The 24572-nt window shown below is 41.7% G+C and overlaps 2 protein-coding genes across 2 annotated transcripts; one reads left to right on the top strand and one right to left on the bottom strand.

Annotated features, from left to right (window-relative positions):
- The first annotated feature begins 1198 nt into the window (after positions 1-1198).
- Positions 1199-2137, top strand: LOC119242650 (olfactory receptor 2L13-like). Its single transcript, XM_037508171.1, has one exon. It carries the CDS (start codon positions 1199-1201, stop codon positions 2135-2137), a length of 939 nt encoding a protein of 312 aa, XP_037364068.1.
- Positions 2138-16571: 14434 nt separating this feature from the next.
- LOC119242649 (olfactory receptor 14C36-like) lies at positions 16572-17507 on the bottom strand. The gene has a single exon (XM_037508170.1). It carries the CDS (start codon positions 17505-17507, stop codon positions 16572-16574), a length of 936 nt encoding a protein of 311 aa, XP_037364067.1.
- Positions 17508-24572: the final 7065 nt, after the last annotated feature.

The raw sequence follows: 24572 nt of genomic DNA, 5'->3' as shown, positions 1-24572 counted from the left end.
AGACAAACAAAATTGTTGAAGGGCACTATTTTTCACATCATATACAAATTACGATTTCTAAACAGAACTGTTCATTCCTTATGTAATAAATTATCATATTAAATTAGTTGCATTGCCAAACTTTGGTCATTTCATCAATCAAAAAAGTTATTGAAATGTCTGTATGATGCAGGAGAGGAGTAATATTTCAAATATTGAATGAATGATGAAATGTCCTGATTAGCCCTGATCTTAACAATTTCTATTTTAAAACCAGGGCAAGCCCCAGCATAATAACAAACTCAAAGGCAGGTAATGGAGACAGACTGAGCAAATAAAGTATATGCAACAATTTCACAGACAGTCTTCTATCAGAACCATAATAAAGGTCATGATGGATCAGAATAGTGATTGCTAGACATCCTGCCATCAAAGCCATGAGTCATGACAAGACATGGACATTTATTAATCTTAATTCTCACAGGAACCATGAATATCAAATTTATAAAAAATCCATAATCTGTACTATGTCATGTGTAAGTTACCAACATTAAAAAAAGACGATGCCGCTGGCCATATGTGCATTTGATTCTGGGCACTGTAAGTCATCAGGAAACCTCATAATGGAAGAGAATATTCACATCATAATGTATAATTCAGGAGGACTTTAAAGAGCATGTGATGACATTGTAGTTCATTGGATGGAGGGCATTTTTTGGGAAAAGAAAAAAGTGGTGAAAACTATGAGAAGCATATTTATCTGAAATAAGGTCATTTAAAGACAGGGAAGGAATAAGTAATACAGGATGGAGAATTTATACAGAAAGATTTGGAGATATATGTGCCAGATATATGTGTGAAATTAATGTCCATGGAGGTAGGCAACTATTTCTCTGACTTGATAAATCAAGAGTTTTGCTCCTGGTTATGAGTTATTTATTTAGAGAGGAATGCTTTAGTGATCTCATTTCCTGTGCTGGCTAAGACACTAGGATTTCCACTAAAAATACACTTGCTGAGCTGCTACCAGAAAAAATTTGACAAGGAGCATTCAGCTAGCTATGATAAGTATTCACTGAAAGCTGTCATTATCAACAAAAAGCAATTAATTCTTAACTAACATTAATAAAGTTAGAGCTCCTTTCTATGCAGCTGCTTTGTTTAATTTCAGTCTGACTTTATTTTCTTTCAAGGAAGTTTAATAAGCAGTTAAGTTTTCATGGAGATATGGAATCAAACTTCCAATGATTTTATTCTGTTGGGGTTGTTTCCCCCAAATCGAACTGGCTTGCTTCTCTTATGCCTCATCATCTTCATATTCTTTCTCGCCTCACTGGGAAACTCAACCATGATTCACCTCATACGCACAGATTTCCGACTCCACACTCCAATGTACATTCTCCTCAGCCAGCTCTCCCTCATGGACCTGATCTACATGTCCACCACTGTCCCCAAGATGGTGGTCAACTACTTCTCAGGTCAGAAAGGCATCTCCTTCCTGGGATGTGGGGTTCAGTGCTTCTTCTTTGTTACTATGGCAAGTTCTGAGGGCTTACTCCTGGCTTCTATGGCCTATGACCGATACGTGGCCATCTGCCACCCCCTCCATTATCCCATCCGCATGAGTAAAAGGATGTGTGTGAAAATGATCATAGGATCTTGGGTGTTGGGGATCACCAATTCTTTACCACACACAGTCTATGCCCTCCATATTCCTTACTGCCGGTCCAGGGCCATTGATCACTTCTTCTGTGATGTCCCAGCCATGATCACTCTGGCCTGTATGGACACCTGGATCTACGAGTACATGGTTTTTGTGAGCATAATTCTCTTTCTTGTTATTCCTTTCCTTGGAATCACTACTTCCTATGGTCGGGTGCTTTTTGTTGTCTACCATATGCGCTCCAAAGAGGGAAGAAAGAAGGCCTTCGCCACCTGTTCCACACATTTAACTGTGGTATCATTTTACTATACACCTTTTATGTATACCTATCTCAGGCCAAAGACTTTCCGCACCCCACAAGAAGATAAGATTCTGGCGGTTTTCTACACCATTCTGACCCCCATGCTTAATCCCATCATCTACAGCCTAAGGAATAAGGAAGTTCTGGGAGCCATGACAAGATCATTTCCAATATTCTTCTCCAAGAAGAAATAATCATGGAAGCTCTCATTCACCTTTATTTCCCTTTCCATGTTAACTAAAATATCACTGTCTGATAGAAATGTAATATGAGCCAAATATGTAATTTAAAATTTTCTAATAGCCATATTTAAAAATTGCAATTTATCTAAATATATTTAGGTATTCCAAACAAATGTTATATCAATATTGAAGTAATTATACATTAGTAAATGATAGGTTAGTATATGAATAGATTATATTGTATGTATTTGTACATATAATACTATTATTATATTCTTACCAATTGACATATTATCACTACTTATGCAATCTACTTGAAAAGTTAATCTAGCTTTACTTTGTCTTCCTTGTAGGTATTTGAAGTCTTGTTTGTATTTTATGCTTAGACAATATTACAGTTTTGAATAAAAATATTTCAAGTGCCAAAATGTCACATGCTTAGTATGTTCAAAGACACTGAATTAGATATCCCCTGGTGGCGCAGCAGTTGAGCGCCTGGCTGTGAAGGTGCCCGCAGCCTCTGCATTGCCGGTTTGATCCCCGGCTGCCAGCGAAGTTCCCACATGGTGAGCAGACCTCTCCTTCCATGCCTGCTGCTCCCCTCAGCAGTGTATTTCATCAGTCTGCCTGTTTTGCCCCCACTCTGGCTTTTGTGAATTCTCTCACCCTCCTGCGCTTCTGACTGTACCAGTGCTCGTATAAATAAATAAAAAATCTTTAAAAATAAATAAATAAAATAAAATTACTATAATTTAAAAAATTAAAGAAGAAAAGGAAAAGAATAATATGAGAAATAAAATAAAATCAATGATCTCAAGGATGAGAGTCTTTAAAGAAGGAGATAAAGGAAATACAGGATGTTAAAAAGATCAATTGAGAAGTTAAAGAATTCCAGGAAAAGGAACAAAAACAGAATTGATGAAATGAAATAATGAATCCGTACTCTTAAAGATACAGATATAAGAAGAACCAAAAAAGGAAAATGACAACAGAAAAAGAACTAAAAAATATTTGAGAAACATCCAACACCATGAGGAAATATAAGAATTATAGCAACCTCAGATGGTGAACAAAGAGACAAAGGGCCGAAGAACTTATTCAAGATGTAGAAGTGAATTACCCAAACCTAAAGAAGGAAATGAAAATAAACATACAGAAAGCCACTGCACTACACCTAATAACATAATAGGCCACAGAGTCATCACAAATGACCCCTTTAGGATTGCCCACTGATCTGCCACCCCAGGGTGGGTAACAATCACCAGTGGCGGCCACTGTGCAATCACCCATGGTGTTGTAAATTGGCCTCCCGGCCACGACCCCAAGGGGTTATAAGAGCCACCCAGCGCATGAGGGGAGCCTCTACAGTCCAGGGCCATTCCCAATACACAGTCTGCCCTGGGTCCACTCTAGTCGGGGCTGGCAATAAAATGTTGCCTTGCTGTCCAAATGTTGCCCTGCTGTCCAAATTCAGTCTTTAACAAAATATCCCAAGTTTGTGGTATTCATGACCTGGAAGGCCACTCATGCCAGCCACAATATTATCTTTGGACACAAAATTGGCATGTATATTGCCAGATGGGAGGGATCTCCCATTGCTTGTACCAATAACTTTTTTATCTTTCCTCCCCTAGGAGAACTGAACTTAGTTATATTGTGTTGTACACTGTTTGCTTTTGTGGGCCATGGCTGCTGTGTTTGTCTGTTAAAGGAAACTTGTATATACTTGTATATAGACTGCATGGTAGAAAACCCTGAGGGGGTGGTCTGTGGGGGAAATCTTTAGACTTTTCCGCACTCCCACTGAGCAGGCGCACTTGTCCTGCTCCTCTCAGTTCATGTTGGTAGCACGTCCCACAGATGTCTGCTCCACCTGACCAACATCTGAGTGGGGCAGTAGCTCTCAGCCCTTGCTTTAGCAGGCTGTTATAACGCTCTCTAATCCCTGCAGCTTTGGGATTATAGGGAGTGTGAAACTTCCATTCAACACCCATGTCGTTGGCCCACTGCTGCTCCTGGGCTCCTGTAAAATGAGTCCCTTGGTTGCTCTCCACTACCAGTGGACGTCCATATGCAGCACACAGGCGTGCCGGTGCTGCCAAAACTGCCTTTTGGTCCACATGTGGAACAGGGTTAGCTGCCAAAAACCCAGTAGCGGTGTCCACACAAGTGACTGCATACGGTTTTCTATTTGGAGTGATGTAGTGCTCCAATGATGTCAATCTGCCAGTGTGTCAGGGGTACCTGCCCCCGCAACCCCTGGCCTGTAGATGCAAAAGGTCTCCAGGGGTAAGTCCTGGAACACACTACATATTGTTCACAAACAGTCTGAACCTCCTCTAAAGGTACGGGTAGACCCCAGGGATGCACAGTGGCCCACATTGTCCTTTGCCCTGCGTGGAGCAAGAGTCTGTGCAGCCACTGCACAACATCCTGCCCCGGAGCAGTTTCAAGTCATGGAACCCGGGCTAGGGTATTTGCTTCATTGCTGCCTGGTGAGAGGCATGTCCCAGTGGGGCATGTCCCATGACATGATAAATAGTCACGTGCTTCTGATGCCCTAGATCCCATAGATCTTTCCATAGGGCCTGGCCCCATAATGGCCGATGCATGACTGTACAGTCCTTTAGATTCCATGTGGAAATCCACAGTGTCAGGCACCAGTACACAGCCCAACTGTCAGTAAAAATTACTAGAGGGGAAGGTTCATGGGCCACGACCATCCATACAGCTTGCAGTTCAGCCCATTGGCTGCTTTGTCCTGTTCCAATTTCAAACCAAATAGTGTCCGTTTCTGGGTGTACAGCTACAGCTGTCCAAGAGGCTGGCTGACCCCAGCTGGAGCTGTCCCTATACCAGCCCTCTGCTGGAATCGGTGCTCATCCCTCCTTGTAGGGACTAGCTTCAAGTTTGGCTTCTACACAGGCTTCTGAAGTTAATTCCATACTGACATATCACCGGACCAAGAACCTCTGCCCTTAAGGGGCTAGTAGACAGGCTGCAGTGTTGCTCTAGGTATGCCCCCCACTTCACCAAGGTGGGAATTTGAGCAGTACCATTATGGGGCTTTGTCGTCCAGTCCCGTACCCACCTGGCTATTGGGTAAGTGGTTCTCACTAAGACAGGAGCTGAGGCAGTTATAATTTCATAGCTAGTAAGGCTGCATATGCCACAGCTGGCGGTTTTTCAATTAAGGAATACCTAACCTCAGCCCTCTTCCAGAGTTGGGACCAGAACCCAATACACTGTCATAGCCTCTGATTTCTGCCAGAGTGCCCTCCAAACCCTTCCTGAGTAACATGTACATCTAGCTTACAGGGTCGGGCTGGGTCAAAAACAAGGCCTGAGCAGTCCTTAGTTCATTTGGCCATCGCAAATGCTGTGTCTGCCTCAGCTGACCAATCCCACCTGGCCCCCTTATGTGTCAACATATACAAGGGTCATAGGAGTTGGGCCATGTGAGGTATAAATGCCCTCCAGTAACCCAGCAGGCCCAGAAAGTCTTGCAACTGCTTCACTGTGGTTGGTGTGGGGTAAGCTTATACTTTATCTATTACAGCATCAGGAATAACCTTTGTCTTACTGGACCAAACAACCCTCAAGAACATAACTGACAGTCCAGATCCCTGCAGTTTGCTTTCGTTGATTGCCCAGCCGCATGTTTTCAGGCGTGTCAATAGGAGAGGTACTGCCTTTTCCAAATCTGCAAGAGAGTCACTAGACAATAAAATGTCATCAATGAAATGATACAAACTCACTAAAGATGACCTCTCTCACCAGGCCAAATATGCTGCCACCAGCCCGTGGCACAGAGTAGGGTTGTGCAGGTCTCCCTGTGGAATCACAGTAAATGTCCATTGCCAACCTTCCCACGTGAAGACAAACTGGTCTTGACTCTCTGGAGCTATATCTATCAAAAAAAAGCATTTGCCAGATCGGCTACAAAATGATAAATGCCTAGCTCATGGCTCAGATATCCATCAAGTCTCCCACTGAAGGCCCTGCAGCATGCAAAGGGGGAACTACCTTATTTAACTCATGATAACCTATTGTCATGCACCAAGAGCCATTGGGCTTCTTCACAGGCCACACCGGCGAATTGTATGGGCTGTGGACAGTACGCAAAATGTCTACTTTCTTCAATTCTGATATTGTGCCCATAATTTCCTTGTGGCCTCCAGGCAACCGATATTGCTTGTTATTAGTCACTGCCTAGAAACTGGCAGTTGTATGGGCAGATGCTTAGTGTGTCCTCTCACCACTGCCTTTACCACACGCACTCTAAGGCGAAACTCTCCAGCAGTGGTCTCAAGCCATAAGCCAAGTAGTACATCCACCCCCAGGATGCACTCTGAGATGGGTGATACATATACTTTTTACTCCTTTGGGGGTAATCACCCAGTCCCCAGGGACAGTCTCACTGCTGTCACCTTGACACTCTGGACTCCATAGCCATCAATGTAACAAACAGACCCTTGAAATTTTCCTGGATTTCCATAGAGCAGAGTACATTCTGCTCCTGTGTCTACCAAAGCCAAAATCTTTGCACATTAGTCAGGGACCAGTGGATGGCAATTTCCACCTGTGGCCTCTGGTCCCCGCCCATCCCCTGTGGAAGGGTTCCTTGGCCTTCACCCTATTCAAAAGTGATCAGGCCATCACCCAAGAATGGGGTTTGCAGCAAGTGGTCTTCCAGGCACAGGGTGCGCACCTGAGGTCTGAAGCTTCCAAGCTTCCCCTTAGCAGCAGTCCTTCTCACGGACATGAACCTCTGGTTTTCTTGCAGCTGCTTCCATAATTCTAAAAAATATGCATTGGGTTTCACGTGTATTTTGGTACAATCTATACCTGCTCTCACTAAATCTGACCACATTAGGTTACGGGTAACACTAACAGGTTCTGTGATGCCAAGAGGCTTCCTTGCCCTCCTTGGCATTCCTTTTGGTTTTTCAACAGCTCCCCACATTCCTTCCTGAGTTTGAGAGTGCCGGCTCTCTGACTTCACCCAAGCTAGCTGTCATTGTTGTGACATCATATATTTGTCGTCCCACATAGGGTGCGAGAACTGCCATGAGGGATCCAAATGAGGATGAGGGGGCACTCTTTAATACCAAATCTCTCATCGTCAGGACCACAAGTATTCACATTGAACATGGCCTGCCACATCCTCAATTCCCGAAGTACCTGTACCAGCTCAGTGTACATCTACCAGCTGCTTACTGTCTCTGGCACAGCTCCTGCATCAGCCCTTACTGCTCGTATGGCAGTCATTATCCATTCCAGCAGGGTGTAATCGTCCTGGCCATACCGCTGGCTGTTCTGCAGCCTCTGTCTCAAGGATGGGTGTAAAGTCACTGAGGCCAGTCTCTCCATCTTTTGTGCTGTACAAATAATCCCAATCCAACCCAGGTCCCACAATGGTAGCAGGCAGGCTGCCAAAGGTTCCCCTGGCTTCTGTTTGCCCAAGTCCACCAGTTCCGCCTGGGTGAGTGGTCGGTAGGTAGTAAATTCTGTCATTTGCGGTGGTCCAGCAGCCTCACACCCTGGGGCCATGAGTCGCTGCCGCTTCATTTTCTGAGTCACCACCGGGCAGGCCCAGAGCATGGGACCAGCCTCCTCCTCCTCTCCAGAGGAATCTGGCATCTCCGGAGTCACAGGTAGGTTTGCCACCACTGGCTGAGACTCAGTCAAAGGGCCAGCCTCCCTCTCCTCTCCTGAGGAGTCTGGCATCTCCGGAGTACCGGGTTCGATTCTCCAAACTTCTTCCTCCAGAATCCTCAAACATTTTCGCAGTATCCACATCTCTTCCCACATCTCATCCCATACTTGCTGGATTCTGGACTGCTCTTTCTGCCTAGACTCTCGCAGAGCTGTGAGAAACACCCAACCCATGGCCCCTGCCATCTCGCGGGCACTGTATCCAACAAGGGTCTCTTCTATTTCATTTAGGGCCTGTTCCAACTGCACCGGGGATCCATCTACCTCTGGCCATTCCTGGGGAGGTGCCCACTGGGAGGGGAGGCTGGCCACAAAGTACCATCTGCTGGTGGCCGGCCACCCGGCAATCCCTCCCCAGGTTTCAAAGGGCTCCATACCCATCTGCGTCATCAGTCCTGCTTTGACCCGTCCTGCCATCTACGCCAAATGTAGTGCAACCCCCCCATACCCGGGAGGTTCATTACTGGTTCTAGCAGCTGTGTTGATGTCTTCATGCTCTCCACTGCTTGTCATCGCCATACTGTGTCGTGTTTTGCCACTCTCCACCGCACCACACTGCACTCCTCTGCGCCACACCACGCCACGAACTCCACACACGCCACACAGTGCCACACCATTTGTCGAGTGTGCATACACAGTGGGAGGGTGGAAAAGCCTGAAGCTTTTCCCCCCTACTTACCCCACAGTCACATTTTAAAAGCCTTTAAATCCCAAGACACTCGCTATCAAGTTTCTAGAAATTTGTGTTACTTGTAAGGAAAATAAGTTAATGAGTCCATTTTTCACTTTCAACAACAGGTAGCCCATAATTGAAATGTTATGTTTTCCAACTTTCAGATGTCCAGAAAACAACAGCCTTTCCATTCACAACAAAGCATCAGTTGTGTGGGTATAGGCACTCAACAGTATTAAGGATGCTAGGAGGCCCAGTTTTCACTTTGCCAGTGGATCATTCAGTCTTTTGTTTTTTCCCATCTCTCTGCCTGCCTGCCTGCCTGCCTGCTTGTGCATATGGTCCCTGGCTTCAGCATTAAACCCATGTCAGACACCTTTAAGTGTAAGGGCCAGAGCAGGATCTCTATGACCCAAGCAGATGGGTAAAGGAGAGTCCTGGAGCCCACAGTGGCTTTCTTAGGCTTTTATTGGGATTTTACCAGGGACACAGTAGGCAGGGGTGCCAGGGAAGTGGGATGCTGGCAGGCCTCCCAGCCCATGGCGAATCCTCGCTCTTTCTGGGGTCTCTGGCATTGTCTCGTGGTCTCTTTCTCTTCTGCTGGTTCTGTTTCACTCTCTCACTTGTTCTCCTTCTTGTTCTGTTCCTCTGGCATTTGTGACGCCACCCTTATAGGCCCAGTCTCAGCCCAGGCCCAGCCACCTATGCATGCCCACACCCTACTACAGGTGTCCCCCATCAGGCATGCATTTATTCTAATGGTGGGAGGGCAAAAAAGCCTGATACTTTTACTTTTCCTACACTAAGGCTCCGGGATACTTTTTCTGTTTGCCTGAATTGATGAATAACATGTCCAGCCTGAGGTGGTCTCACAACAAATGGTGTAGTCAGCAGGAGTCAACACAGATGGACGAAGGAAGCTAAGTGGTAGGACAAGTGGCATAGATGGCCAGGATTTCATGCAGATGGTATGGATCCCCCTGAGACCTTGGGAGGGATTGAGAGGTGGCCAGCCATGAGTGGGTATTACATGGTAGCCAGTCTCTTTACTCCGTGGGCACCTCCCCATGAATGGCCACGGGTAGACAGATCCCTACCGTAGGTAGAACAGGCCCTGTATGTGGTATGGGAGACCTTGGGCAGGCACAGTGCCTGCGACGGGGCAGGAGCTGTGAGATGGGTTTTTCTCACACCTCTGCAAGTGTCAAGGTCCAGGAACTGCAGAATGAGGTATATAAACTGCTGAATGCTAAAGGACTCCTAAGAGGAAAAGGAGGAAATTGGCCCCTTGCTCCAGTGCCACCCAGTTAGTTGTGACACAGAAAATGAATCAACAGCAGCATATGTCCCCAAGGGATCAGGCTGCTGGGCCACCAGAGGTGACAGTGTTCATCGCGTCTCACCCATGCACTCAAGCTGAACTGGTGGAATTGGGTAAACTGTTTGGTCAGAAACCAGGAGAGCCTTTGGCAGCCTGACTGCTGCGTTTGTGGGACATGAGAGTGGATAGAGTCATTTGCACAGCACAGGAAATGGAAAAACTGACCTTAGTGACCATCACCCATCATTGTGATACAGGGCAGCAGGGGGCACTAACTGACTAAGCTCACTGCCCAAATAGTTTACCAGTCACTCTCTGAGTTCTTCACCAGCACGCACAATTGCAAGACTACTCAGGCTCAGAGAACAACAAAGTGATTTTTTAGCAAACCAAGGAAATACAAAGAGTTACTGAGGCCAGTAATGGCCTTTTACTCATCCAAAGCAGTGTTCAGTGTTTCTCAGTACTGACAAAAACACTTAAAATGGTCTCTTCCTGCCACTGAGGATGCACAGTTCCTCTCCAGAAAATAGCCCACGTGTCTAAGATGGCATCTTCCTGCCACTGCTGCCACTGTGGACATGAAGCAGTCAGACTACAGGCCAGGTTCCAGCTCACGAGACCAACAGAAGATACAACAGGAGATGCTCTGTGAGCTGTCAGATGCACCATCAAAGCACCAGACAAGCAACACTCAAAACAGCAGCAGCCAAAGAAACCAACAAATGGCCACACTCATGTATCTCAGCAAGACGCCTGGCTCTGAGTCTTTGCCTTCTCCACCAGGCCGCAACAGCAACAAAACCAGAAACAGTTGTATTTGCTCTGCTACTTGCAAAGCCTCCAAATTTTGCCTCTCAAAACATCAGCTACCGCAGTCAAATGACAACCACACTAATGCATCTCAGTAAGATGCCCAGCTCCTGGGTCTTGGTCTTCTCTGCCAGGCCACAATAGCGGTAAAAACGCAGTTTTAGTTGCTCGGCTACTTGCAAAGCCTCCAAACTCTTCCTCTCTGAGATTGGCTTCTGGAAGCCTCCACCTTCAGAAACCCACCACAGACCTCTGTAAGACCGGTGTGGTGGGGACCCAAATCCGCTGACCCTTCACTGAATCCCAAAATCTGAATTTCAGAGACCCAATCCTCTGTGCCCCTTCTGTAATACCTTATATTACTCATCAGTTGCTTCACCCCACTTTTCAGCATTTTTCCTGGGGCTGTCTTTACCAGCAACGCCCTCCAGAGGGCACCACCTGTAACACTCTTGGCTTCACCCACAGGTTACAGTTGCAACAGCAAGTGCAAAACAGCCAGTGGAATGGCCAGGATGCTCACACTCTGTCATGATGGTTAAAGGCTGTTGTGCGAACAGTATGGGCCGATGCAGGAGACATGCCAGAAACCGTGAGTGAACGGCAAGTACACACTGAGCATGTGCAGGAACTTCATGAACTAGGAATACAGCAGATTATGTTTAAAGTACACACTCCTGGCCCCAACAGAGAGTGTTTCAATGACGGAATGAGGGGTTTGGTACTGCAAAGGGGCCCTTCATCCTAATTTGGGTCCCTCATGGCAATTCTGAACCCTATGTGGGATGCTGAATTAATGATGTTGCCACAATATTAGGAAGCTTGGGGAAGCAAGAGCACACACTCTCAGAAAGGAAAATAAGTAATTCTGAAACAACTGAAAAGGATGCCAAAAATGACAAGACAGCCTCTAAAATCACCTATGCCCAAAGGTGGGTGATTCTGCTGGCAGCCCATGTAGATCATACCAAAATAGATGCACAGCCTGATGCATACTGGCAGGAGTAATGGAGACGATTACAAGGTCAGAGATTCACTCCCATGAGAGGAGGGTCTGTTGTGTAGGGGAAAGCTGGGGACCCCAGACTCCAGGCATGTTCTCTGGGCCTGGAGAATAATTTGCTGCAGACCCCGGCCCTTGGGGAGGACCTGTTCAGTTTTGAATAGGATGACAACCAAGGAATCCATCCACAGTGACAAGAGGCCACGTGGAGCTTGCTATCCACTGGTCCCCAACCCATGTGCAAAGGGTTTCATCCTTAGTAGAAGGGCACCAGAGCTTGCTATGAACGCATCCCCAACTATGTGCAATGAGTTGGCTTTAGTGCAGGGGTCTGCTTGTTACATTAACGGCGTTGGAGACCCGAGTGTGAAATTAGCAGTACTGAGACTACCGCTGGAGATCAGGCCTTTACCCCCAATGGAATATAAAGTGATGTGTCGCCAATTCCACAGTCCATCCTGATGTGTGGCTGCAGAAAACAGTCAGAGAGTTTCACCATAGGGTACATGTGGTAAAGGCAGTGCCATGTGGACAGCTGAGCGTTCAGCAATAAAACTGCCAGTGCCCAGGTGACTGAACAATGCTAAACAGTATCAGATGCCAAGAGGCCACAAAGAGATTATAGACACAATAGCAGGCCTGCCTAAAGTGGGCATTGTGTGTGCTACCCAAAGCCCCTACAATTCATTGTGTGACTGGAGATGAAGCCTGATGGCTCTTGGCACAATATGGTAGATCACCATGAGTTGAGTAAAGTGGTTCCCCCTTACATGCAGCAGGGCCTTAATGCCAGAATTAATGGGTCATCTGAGCCATAAGGTGGGTACATATCACTTTGCAGCTGATAGATCTAGCTCATGCTCTCTTTTCTATTGCTATGGCACCAGGGTCAAGACCAGTTTGCCTTCGCATGGGAAGGCTAGCAGTGGGCATTCACTCTGCTTCCGCAGGACACATGCACAGCCCTTCTTTGTGCCATGGGATAGTGGCAGCTGATTTGGCCCAAAGGGAGAGGCCGTTATTGATGTCATTTTGTTGACCAATGACTTTCAAATTTGCAAAAATCTGTACCTCTCCAAAATAACGCACCTGAAATCATATGACTGGGCAATCAATAAAAGCAAACTGTGGGAACCTGGATTATCTGTCAAGTTCTTGGGAGCTGTTTGGGAGGATAATACTAAAATAATCTGATGCTATTATAGATAATGTGCAAGGTTACTCCATTCCAGCCACAGTGATGTAGATGCAAACCTTGCTGGACATCCTAGGTTACAGGAGGGCATTTATGCCTCTTATAGTTCTGCTCCTATGGCCCCTGTGTGCGTTGATACAAAAGAAGGCTAAGAACTGCTCTGCTGAAACAGACGTAGCATTTGCTGCAGCTAAATGGAAAATAAAGGGCACTTGGGCCTGGAGGCTTTTGACCCAGCTCGACCCTGTGAACTAGACATGCTTGTTACTCAGGAAGGGTGTGGGTGGTGACTCTGGCAGAAATTAGGACAGCTACAACAGCCCATTGGGTTCTGGTCCCAACTCTGTAAAGGGACCAAGACTAAGTAGTTGTCTGAAAAGCAGTTAGCTACAGTGTATGCAGTTTTACTAGCTACTGAAAGCTTAACTGCTATGGCTCCTGTCCCAGTGAGGAATACCTACACAATAGCCAGATGGGTATTGGGTGGGGCAAAAAATCTCCACAGCCGTATTTTCCAGATGCCCAGTTTGGCTAAGTGGGGGCATACCTACAACAGAGAAGCACTCTGTCAACTAGCCCCTACTGGTGGAGTTGCAGGAAGTCCTGGTCCAATTATGTATGTCAGCATGGAACTGACTTCAGAAGCCTGTGTGGAAGCCAAACCTGAGGCCTCCATTTGGGCAAAGGACATTGAATCCTTACAATGAGGAATGGGCACCCATGCTAGCAGAGGCCTGGTACGTGGGCAGCATGAGTCAGGACAGTCAGTATCATGGAAGCTGTGACTATGCACCCAGAAAGAGATACTACTCTTTAATATGAAACAGGGACAAGACAAAGCAGCTAGTGGGTTGAACTATGAGTGGCATAGATAGTGGTGGCTCAGGAGCCTTCCCCTGTGGTTACCTGTACTGATAGTTGGGCTGTGTACAGGACCTGATACTGTGGGTCTCCAAGTGGAATGTAAATGAATGGACAGTCATGTATTAGAACCTGTGGGGCCAGGCCCCATGAAAGATCTATGGGACCTGGGACTGTACTCATTTACCATATCACAGGGCGTGACCCTTTGGCTCACCAAGGCAACAATGAAACAGACACCCTGGCCCGGGTTGGGTGTGGTGACTTAAAGCAGACCTGGGGTTGGATGTTGCACCATGGCTGCATAGATGCTTGCTCCATGAAAGGCGAAAGACAATGTGACCACCGTGCATGCGTAGGGTCTACCTGTGACTTTAGAGGAGATTCAGCTGTGAACAACATGCAGTGTTCCAGGACTTATCCCAGAGAACTTTAGCTCCCAGAGACCAGATGTTAAGGGAGCAGGTGCCCTGACTCACTTGCAGATTGACATCATTGGACGGCTACAACTATCTGCTGGACACCAAGTATGCGGTCACCTGTGTGGACACTGCTAATGGTTTATTAGCAGCTTATTCTTGCTTGACACATGGACCAAAAAGTAATTTTGGCAGCGCTGACACCTAAGTGCTGCATATGGACATCCGCTGATGGTGGAGAGTAGCCAAGGAACCCATTTTGCAGGTACCTGGGTGGAACAGGGCTCATGGGTGCTGGATGGAAATTCCACGTACCCAAGAACCCAGGGCTGTGGGGATTATAAAGTTACAGTGGGCCACTGAAGAAAGGACTGAGAGCTACGACCCCAATTCCCATGCTGCCTGGGTGGAGCCAACACCAGCCAGCCGTGCTATGGACACTGACAAGAGGAGTAGGAAGGCAGCCTGATCTGGTGGGGGCGTTGCTGCATCGCCACTGTTCTCGTCCAACTGCAAATACAGAGTTCAGACATTCCACTAAAGCCTGGATAGGGGCGGCAGGGCAACCTTTTATTGCTAGTCCTGACCTGGTTGGAACAAGACAAACTATGTACTGGGTATGGCCCTTGCACAGTAAAGGCTGCCCACATGCATTGGGTGGCTCTGATAGCTCCCTTGGGACATAGCCTGGAGGCCGACCTAAATATAAGTCCTTGGGTGACTGGGCAATGGCTCCCACGTTTATGTTTTATCCACGCTGGAGTGGCAGATCAGAGGGAAATGTTAAGGGGAACATTGGAACAATAGTGTTGGCTCTATGACCTGCTATGAGATCTTTTGTGGCATGTAGAACTCCGATGCCTCTTTGCTGGCAGAGCAAGTGTGGTACTCGAGACCCGGGAGGCCACAGTTGCCAGCTAAAGTGTTGTCTTTTAACCAAAAAAAAAAAAAAAAAAAAAAAAAAGGCTTGTATACTGCCAGATGGGAAAGATCTCTCATTGCTGGTGCCAATAACCTCCCTGTCTTTTTGCCCATAAGTTGGTATGCCCTAACACGTGCCCTTACGCCCTAGTGGACAGGGCTTATTTACTCTGTTACAGTTTGTATTGCTTCTGAAGGTTATGGGTACAGCGTTCCACACTCCTTACCAAGGGAAATTCGTGGAAGAATAACACACAGGTTTTAGAGTAAAAAAAAACCCAGAGCGGGTGAAATGTGAAGAAAATGGGTCTTCTTTGCCTCCTCCCACCAGCCTCTATAGCCATCACCAGTGGCTTTGCTTTCCTCCTTGGTTTCATTACCCACATATGATAGCATGTTCTGGCAAAAAAAATTTGGGACCCCAATCATGGGGCACGTGCACCTGTGATGATGGACACATGGGCTGAGGACTGGGGTATAAAGGGGAGATTTGCAGGACTAGGGGGCTCAGTTGTTGCCTGCGTCCCTGCCTGCTGGCCTACTTGTGATCCAGTCCCCTGACGTAGCATTAAAGGCATGTTAGAGATACTGAAGCCTCCAAAATTCTGTTTCAGTTTGCATGAATCAGCAATGAACCTTCCCAATCTGGGATGGGTGCAAAACACCAGGTAGTAGTAAATAAATGACTAAAGGAAATTTTCTGCAATTTTGAAGGGATAAACCATAATTTCAGTAGACTATATGAAATTTTAAGTATATTATTTATATATACATATATATTATACTTAAATAATGACAGTTATAATATATGAGATGGAAAAATTAGAAAATTGACCTATAGCACTGAATATACATTTAATTACCTTAAGGTGACCCACTCAGCATGCATTTGTTAATATAGTGAAAAACAAATGTCTTCTAATCAAGATAACATGTCATCTCTCAACAAGAACAGAAATGAAGAGATCAAACAGAATAGAATTCTGAAACCACCACTTTTCTAATTTTTTGTTGATAGGCTATTTTCCAAGTAGATTACAATATTTGTTTTTATTTTTCATGTTTTAAATTAACAAACACTCTATAAATTTAAAACTATCAAATACATATATCTCTTTAATTTGATACCATTTTAATTTAGTGTGCATGTATGTGTGTATTTTTTCCACTTTATTACACAAAATCAGATACTTTGGCCTATAAGTTAAATCCATTTTGATTCATTAATGTTTCCTTTGAATTATATTCCCTAATATTTCATGGTTGATAGACATGTGTAATATATAATTAGTCTCAACAAATTTCTTTAATTATTCATTAATTGAAAATGTATGTTTGCTAAATAAACTTATTTTTATTTAAATGATAGAAACAATATTCACAAAATGTTCTAAAATTTATCAATGTGACCTCAAACAAGAGATTTCAGAACGGGCAATCTATAATCTAAATCCAGACAAGGGTATATTTTATATAATGTTTAATATACTGAATGACATTAGGACAAATGTGATATGTGCTTTTATATATGTTTAGAATAAAATTTTCTTAACACTACTTTCCTAACAGCTTCTTTTATCTGTTTATTTCTAAGACTATAAATGACAGGATTCAAGAAAGGAGGAACTATGGTATAAAATACAGAAAGAATCATGTCTTGAATTGCATCAGAAGACACTGAAGATTTTAGGTACACAGAGATTCCAGAACTGAGGAAGAGTGATACTACAATGATGTGAGGGACACAAGTGGAAAAAGCCTTTCCTTGTTCTCTGGTTGGAAATTTGAGCACAGTAGAAAATATGCAACAATAAGACATTGTAATGATGACAAAGCAGGTACCATCAAAGAAAATGGCAGAGACAAAAATTAAGAGCAGATTGCTCAAAATGTTAGAGCATGAAAGCCTCAGCAAAGAGGGAATGTCACAGAAGAACTGATGGACCACGTTAGACTGACAGAATGACAGTCGGAGAGTGTTGCCAGTGTGCACCCCTGCATAGAAAAGACCACTAAGCATAGAGGCCAGCGTCATCTGGACACAGAATCTGTGGTTCATGATCACCGGGTAGTGAAGGGGCTGGCAGATGGCTGCGTAGCGGTCATAGGCCATAAGGGTGAGAAATAGAAGCTCAACATACACACAATAAACAACCAAGAAGATCTGACTTGCACACCCAGCCACTGAAATGGCCCTGTTGTCAGAGAGAGAGTTGACACAGGCTTTGGGGACAGTGACAGAAATGAAGCACATGTCTAAGATGGAAAGATTCCTGAGAAAGAAGTACATGGGTGTGTGAAGATCCTGGTCAAGTGTGGTAACAGTGACTATTAGCAGATTTCCTATCAGGGTGGCTGAGTACATCAGAAGGAATAACATGGAGTGCAGAAATCTCAACTCCCACCTGTCAGCAAAGCCCATGAGGAGAAATTCAGTCAGCACCGTATAATTGGGCATCTTCTGGCAATTCTGAGCTGGAAAAAGAGATAAAGTCATAAAACATGAAAATAAATCCTTTATAGAAAATATTTCCCTCTGTTTTGTGCAGTTGGTCTTTTTGTGTTCGTTATTAGTCCTTGAATTTCTTTCACTTACTACTACTCCTGGGTAAATAATATAACAAAGTGCTAGAATGCAGCTCTCAACCCATTGCCTACAACTTGTTCTCATTGATATTACTGACATTCCACAATAATGTTCATGAGTTTTATTGTTTTGATTAATATTTAATTATTAATAAATTTATACACATATTGTGATTTAGTGATTATTTAATATGCAAGTTCTCAATGGCACCTGTTAAATGTTATTGACCTGGAAATTGATATACTACAGAAAGTTTTCTTTGTGCTTTTTGAAAGCATAAAGTCTATATTAGGGTTGGGAAGAAAGAAATATCAAAATATATGGTCTGTGGATCCCAAGTGTCAATGATTAATTATAATTGGAATTCTAAAGATAAGTTTATGATTTAGGGTGATGTTATTCCACACTTCTAATACACACGGACTTTTTCATGACATCTGATATAACTGTACACTTTACATATTATTTTTAGAATCATAGTCTAAAAACTATTTTATTTTTAAGTACTGTAAAGAATAAAGTGGAAAAAAATATTTTGAATGCTAGTTTGAGATGCACAGGACTGGGTGAAGGGAAACTTGGTAAAGATTTCTTATGACCTTGTGAGGAAGTAAATACTGAGTGTGTACTATGGTATATACAGAAATTATATTTCTACATTCTTAAACAACCTACATTTAATATTATTGTAACAATATCTGGAAATGTCTTTCCACCTTTATTTTTTAAATTCTGCTTTTGTCTTATGAATTTATTTCCTTATTTGTGTCAAGTTACTCAGTTTTATTTCTTACCTCATGCAGAAGTGCAACTCCCATGAGACAATAATGTCAATTATTGCTCACCTTTATCTCTCCCTGAAGAATTATGATTTTAGTATCAATTGTTTCTATCCCCTCTACTTTAATTTCTTCCCAAATACCACAGTTGTCATTATGATCATAATTACTACTTCCAACACTATTAACCTAAAGCAGTTTGTTTTATGTACTTGTTATTGAAAAAAATTCATATTATAGTAACATGTATTTATTCATACACAAGTTAACTTAATTCCATTTTTTTCCCTCCATTGATTCTACTAGACCCTTTGGAACACTGATATTTTAAGTACCTACCATTTTAATTAGTGACTAGGGGTGGTCTAGATTTAATAAGCATTTTTATTTTCTTTTTGACATGAACTTATTTTTTATTTTTTTTGTTTTACCATGCTTTTTAATGTATAATTTATATAATTTTTCCTTTTTTAATTTTTTATTTAAAAAAAAATTTTCTTCCTCCCACCCCCTCAGGTGTAGTCCCCATAGAATTTCCTTCCCCAAGTCACCCATGAACTATCACCAAAGTCTCCTGTTCTTCTCTCTCCCTCCCTCTGATCCCTCTCCCTCCTCCTCCCCTGCACTAGGTATCTGCTTTGTAATTGTCTGGTTTTGATTTGTTGTGTTTTGTACAGTTATTTTTTTTACACTGATGTCTTATTTGGTTCCCCTATATTCCTGTTATAAGTGAAACCATCCGATATTTTTCTTTTTCCATCTGGCTTATTTCACTGAGCATAATTCCTTCTAGCTCTATTCACATTGCTGGGAGTGGTGTGAGTTTATCTTTTTTTGATTGCTGAATAATATTCCATTGTGATATATACCACATCTTCTTGATCCAGTCATCTATTTTTGGGCATTTGGGTTGTTTCCAGGATTTACCTATTGTAAATAGTGCTGCAATCAATATAGCGGTGCAGGTGTTCTTTGAATTAATGGTTTTGTGTCCTTTGGGTAGATCCATAGTAGTGGATTGCTGGATTGTATGGAAGCTCCATTTTTAGTAGACTGAGGAACTTCCAGACAGCTTTCCATAGTGGTTGGACCAGTTTGCACTCCCACCAGCAATGTAGGAGAGTTCCTTTTTTCACCACATCCTTGCCAACATTTGTAGTTGCTTTAATAAGCATTTTTCAATGCCTCTATGATATGTCATGGTTTCTTCACTTTCTGTTGACTATCAACTTCTTCATTCACAGCCTAAGGGAGAGTTTCCAAAACCTCCTTATATTTCTCAATATTATTCTTTCATTCAAAAATATAAAATGTCTCAACATTGTTTATATTATTTTTAATAACTCTCTATTGTATAAAGTGTCTCTATAGATTATAAATTTTAAACATTTTTCCACTCAAAATCTAAAAATTATAATGTATTTGGAATACTAATATGAGTATTGTAATAGCAATTTCTCCTCATATTTTTAGAAGTATTTTATTTATTATCTGTATAGGGTGAGAACCAGATTAGAACTATAACACAAATCAGTGCAAGTATTATTTTTTTTATTTTTTTTAAGATTTATTTATTTATTTATAAAAGAACCGGGGCACAGGCCAGATGTGCGGGAGGGTGAGAGGGTTCACAAGAGACAGAGCAGGGAACAGAACAGGCAGACTGACAAAATACACTGCTGAGGGGAGCAGCGGGCAAGACAGGAGAGGTCTGCTGCTCCATGTGGGTTTCCCCCCAGGCCGGCCAGGAAGGAACTGGTGCTGCAGAGTCTGTGGACAGCCTCACAGTGCAGTGCTCAACTGCCTGCACCACCAGGTGAGGCCCTGCAAGTATTATTTTTACCTTTATGGCCCTCCTCAATTTTTACGCTGTCATTACCATCTTAAATTTTAATGTTTCATTCAATACTTTACCCATGGAGAGTTTTGGGGTTTTTGACTATAAAATAATTTTTGCTCTTGTTAACATCATTTAGTACTTTGTAATTTTTTTTATTTTTATCATGATTATTTTATGAAAGTATCTATACATTCCAATACAAATTGTTGGCATTATAAACCACATCAATTCTGAACATGTTCATAACAATGAAATCCTGTGAGTGTCCTAAATGGATAGTTCTGCTACCTTCCCCACATTTTTGTCATGTTTGATTGCACAATACTAATCACAGTCTTCATCCAGAGGCTACTTTTCCATCAACTTTTCTATAGCATCTCCAGAAATGCATGAGTTGTAAAAGACTGTATTGTGAGTAGCCATGTCCAAAGTGTTTAAACATTAGATTTCACACGGAATGTTTGAATTCATTTTTCAAAATCCACATACAAACTATTGTTCCACCCCTATTATTCTCCTATATGAATGTAAAGTTTTCACATCAGTGAAGACCTCAATCTCAGCATACACCTAGTCTTCTGACTTTTTTTCCATATAAAATATTTATTTATCCAAGTCTCTTTATACATGATCAAAACAACAGTGGCAGTATAACAACAATTAACTGTCTTGAAAAATAACACAGAATTACAACAGAATGTGTACTTGTAGCATATCTTTTATACCTCACTATGATTGTTTTGTATAGAGCTTATTTCTCTTATTGGATTAAAATAGTGACTATTCTACCTACATTATATTGGTGCATGCGTGGTTCAGTGGTAGAATTCTGACGTTAATTAATCACAGTGCCACTTCTCTCCTCACTCTTAATGTCATCTTTATCCATCAAGATATATTAGGTCTTTAAATCCAGTTCACATGTAACTTTTAAGCTGCAACTATCCTTGATGATCTCAAATTTTTGTCACTATTTCATATTTTGTTTCAGAATCAATACCTGAATTACAGGATTAATATATATACATTAATATAATTATGTATTAATCATTCCTAATACATGTGTGGAAAATCCTTGAAATTTAGACTGGTTTCACTTATAGGAGGAATATAGGGCAACCAAATAAGACATCAGCATAAAAAAATAATAACAGTACAAAACACAACAAAACAATAACAATTACCAATCAGAGACATCCTGCAGGGGACCGGGAGGGAGAGGGATCAGAAGGTGGGAGGGAGGAGCACAGGGGACTGTGGTGATGGTGCATTGGTGAAGAAAATTCTTTGGGGACTACACCTGAAGGGAGGGTAAACAAATATTGTTTAAAAATGAACAATGATGTAAAAAATAAATTTAAAAAAATAATAAAGTTGTGTTCTTCTGTTCTCAACTGCATGTATTTTCTAACTATACTGTAAATAAATACAACATATTGGAAATGAGTCCACCACATTCACTGATGTTACTATTGTGTATTTGAAATTACAACATTGATCACAAATTACTTTATAAGAATTCCTTGTGCTTGCTATTCTCCTCATATAATGTACCATTTATTTATTCAGTTATTGAAATTATTATTCAATGAGGTAACATCTTAGGTTTTGCATTGATAAATATCATAGTTTCAATCCAAATCCTCTTTGAATTTCTAAAGAAAAATGAAAACCCAAATAACTCAAAAATTATAGTTAAATAACAATATTAAGTAAAGTGAACAGGAAAAAGAAGACACTAAGAACAACATTAATAACAGATTATTCACTTTTGAAAATATTATTTTCCTCTTTTTTTAACTTAAAAATTGTGTTTTCCTACCTGTCGAAGAAAATAAATTTTTCTTGTTAGTTCCTTAGATGGAGGTTTAAAGATAGCTTAACCAAATTTTCCAAAGCAGACTGGGTTTAAGAATATCATCTGCCTAACAAAGCACCATTCTTAAGATATATAAGCAAATAAGTCATTTCTGCCTTATGTAAATATGTGGACAAACCCTTGCAATCATCAACAAAGTCTTTGGAGACAAAATTGTTATCCTTCATGATGGTTGGTCACCCAAGGGTAATTTATGAAGACATTCATTTCCAGAGCACAGTTGACTAGGACCCAATTAAAACACAAGAATGTACATAAGTAGAAGTTGAAATGGAGCTTAAAATTAGTGACTGTGTTTACATGGCTGTAAAATTAACTAAGTAAACAAGCTATGAACCATAAGTTAGTTTTATCATCCTAAATGATCACTGAGGACATCTTTCTGGATCTCAGAAACAAAATCCTATGGAACCCAAATGATTTGTGTAATGTCTATTTAGGTAAATTATCAATATTAAGATTTTAATATACTGCCCTAATAATCCAATAGATCAAATGGAAAATAAACAAACAAGTTTTCTACAGTTTGTAATTATATATATTAAATATTGTGCATATTATATAAAAGTTAAATATTTTTAGAGAAAATTTAATAACTAGAAAATGAAAAAATGAAATTTCCAGTTTTTGAATATTTCCATATCTTGGAAAAAGATATTCTCTTCTCTAGCAAATAGTCTCTTTCTGTGGCGATTTCTGTCTATTTTAATCTATTAACTATCTATAATTTTCTTTTTTTTAATTTTTTTAAAGATTTATTTATTTATTTATATAAGCACTGGGTACAGTCAGAAGCGTGGGAGGGTGAGAGAATTCACCAGAGCCAGAGTGGGGTGCAGAACAGGCAGATGGGCCAAAATACACTGCTGAGGGGAGCAGCAGGCTGCAGGAGAGGTCTGCGTGCCATGTGGGACCCTGGCTCTGAGGCCAGGGATTCAACTGGCACTGCAGAGGCTGAGGGCAGCTTTGCAGCCCAGCGCTCAACCGCTGCGGCACCGGGGAGGCCCTAGCTATCTATAATTTTCAACCTATAATCTCTATCAAATTTACTTACAGATTAGTAATTATTATTTGAAGGTTTTGGATGTCTTATTTCTAGTTAATCCACTTTAGCTGGCATATTTTTATAATGATTTCATTATTGGTTATTGGTTTATCTCTTTCTTTATGCAGCTCTACCAGTTGAACTACAGTCAAATTATAAGTCAAAGGAACATAAAATTTCGTAATGCACGTGAGAAATTCCTTCTCAAAAACATGTATAAGTTTACAAAGCTGATTTGCTCTAATTCTGGCATTTAAGTCAGATTATGTTTTACTTACTGTACAAATTTCTAGAAGATTTATCATATACAAGATTTATTAATGTTAAATATGTTTTCTGATACATAGTTTTGAGAATACATTATTTTCTACTGTGTTGGCATTTTTCAGTGATTACTACTAATACAATTCCATGAGGAGGAAAATGATTTTTGAGAATTAACATACAGAAAATTCAAAACTCAACTTGAATGTGACAATGTGTTTTTAAGTACTTTAATTGATTTGACCACATTTCTTATTTGAATCAGTTTTTTCCTCAATGCAAGGGTGTTTTTTCATGGTTTCAGCAGTACCTCTCAGTAAGTAAAGTGTTTTGATCTTGTTGAAACTAAATATATGATTTTTATTTTCATAAATGTGCATTTAAATAAATTCAAGAATGCCTTACATATCTCTATATTCAAAATATGTTCTTTTAGTTTTTTAAATGTGTTAGGGTTTCACATTTTAGATTTAAGTCTGAAATCTATTTTATGTTGTGAAGCAATAGTTGTGGTCTCTTTTTATGGCTGCAGAGGAGATACTGACACATACTTCTAACAGCAGACTGTATTGACATTACTCTTCTGTCATCCAGTTTATTTTGCCTCTTTTTTGCACATATTTATAGGAGTCTGTATATATGGGATTTATATATTTTTAATTTTTTTTTATTTTTTTACATTGTTCATTTTTAAACATTATTTGCTTCCCCCATCCTCTCAGGTGTAGTTCCCATGGAAAATCCTTCCCCAATGCACCCGTGCACCATCACCTCAGTCCCCTGTTCTCCTCTCACCCTCCCTCTGATCCCTCTCCCTCCTCCTCCCCTGCAGTATGGCTCTGATTTATAATTGTCTGTTTTTGCTTTGTTGTGTTTTGTACTGTTATTATTTTTTTAATTGATGTCTTATTTGATGCCCCTATATTCCTGCTATAAGTGAAACCATCTGATATTTTTCTTTTTCCTTCTGGCTTATCTCACTGAGCATAATTCCATCTAGCTCCATTCACATTGATTTTTAATTTCTATTTCTATTTCATTTATTTCTGCTTTGATTTTGATTATTTCCTTTTTTCTCTTGGCTTTAGGGTTTTCTTGTTGTTCTTTTTCTACCTCTTTGAGATGTAGA

This window comes from Talpa occidentalis, unplaced genomic scaffold (assembly GCF_014898055.3).
Source record: "Talpa occidentalis isolate TD23 unplaced genomic scaffold, MPIMG_talOcc4v2.1 talOcc4.13, whole genome shotgun sequence".
Taxonomy (NCBI): Eukaryota; Metazoa; Chordata; class Mammalia; order Eulipotyphla; family Talpidae; genus Talpa; species Talpa occidentalis.
This window is presented reverse-complemented; position numbering and strand designations above follow the sequence as displayed.

Coding starts and splice junctions, on each gene's coding strand:
- LOC119242649 (XM_037508170.1), bottom strand. CDS start 17,507: ATGCCCAATTATACGGTGCTGACTGAATTTCTCCTCATGGGCTTTGCT.
- LOC119242650 (XM_037508171.1), top strand. CDS start 1,199: ATGGAGATATGGAATCAAACTTCCAATGATTTTATTCTGTTGGGGTTG.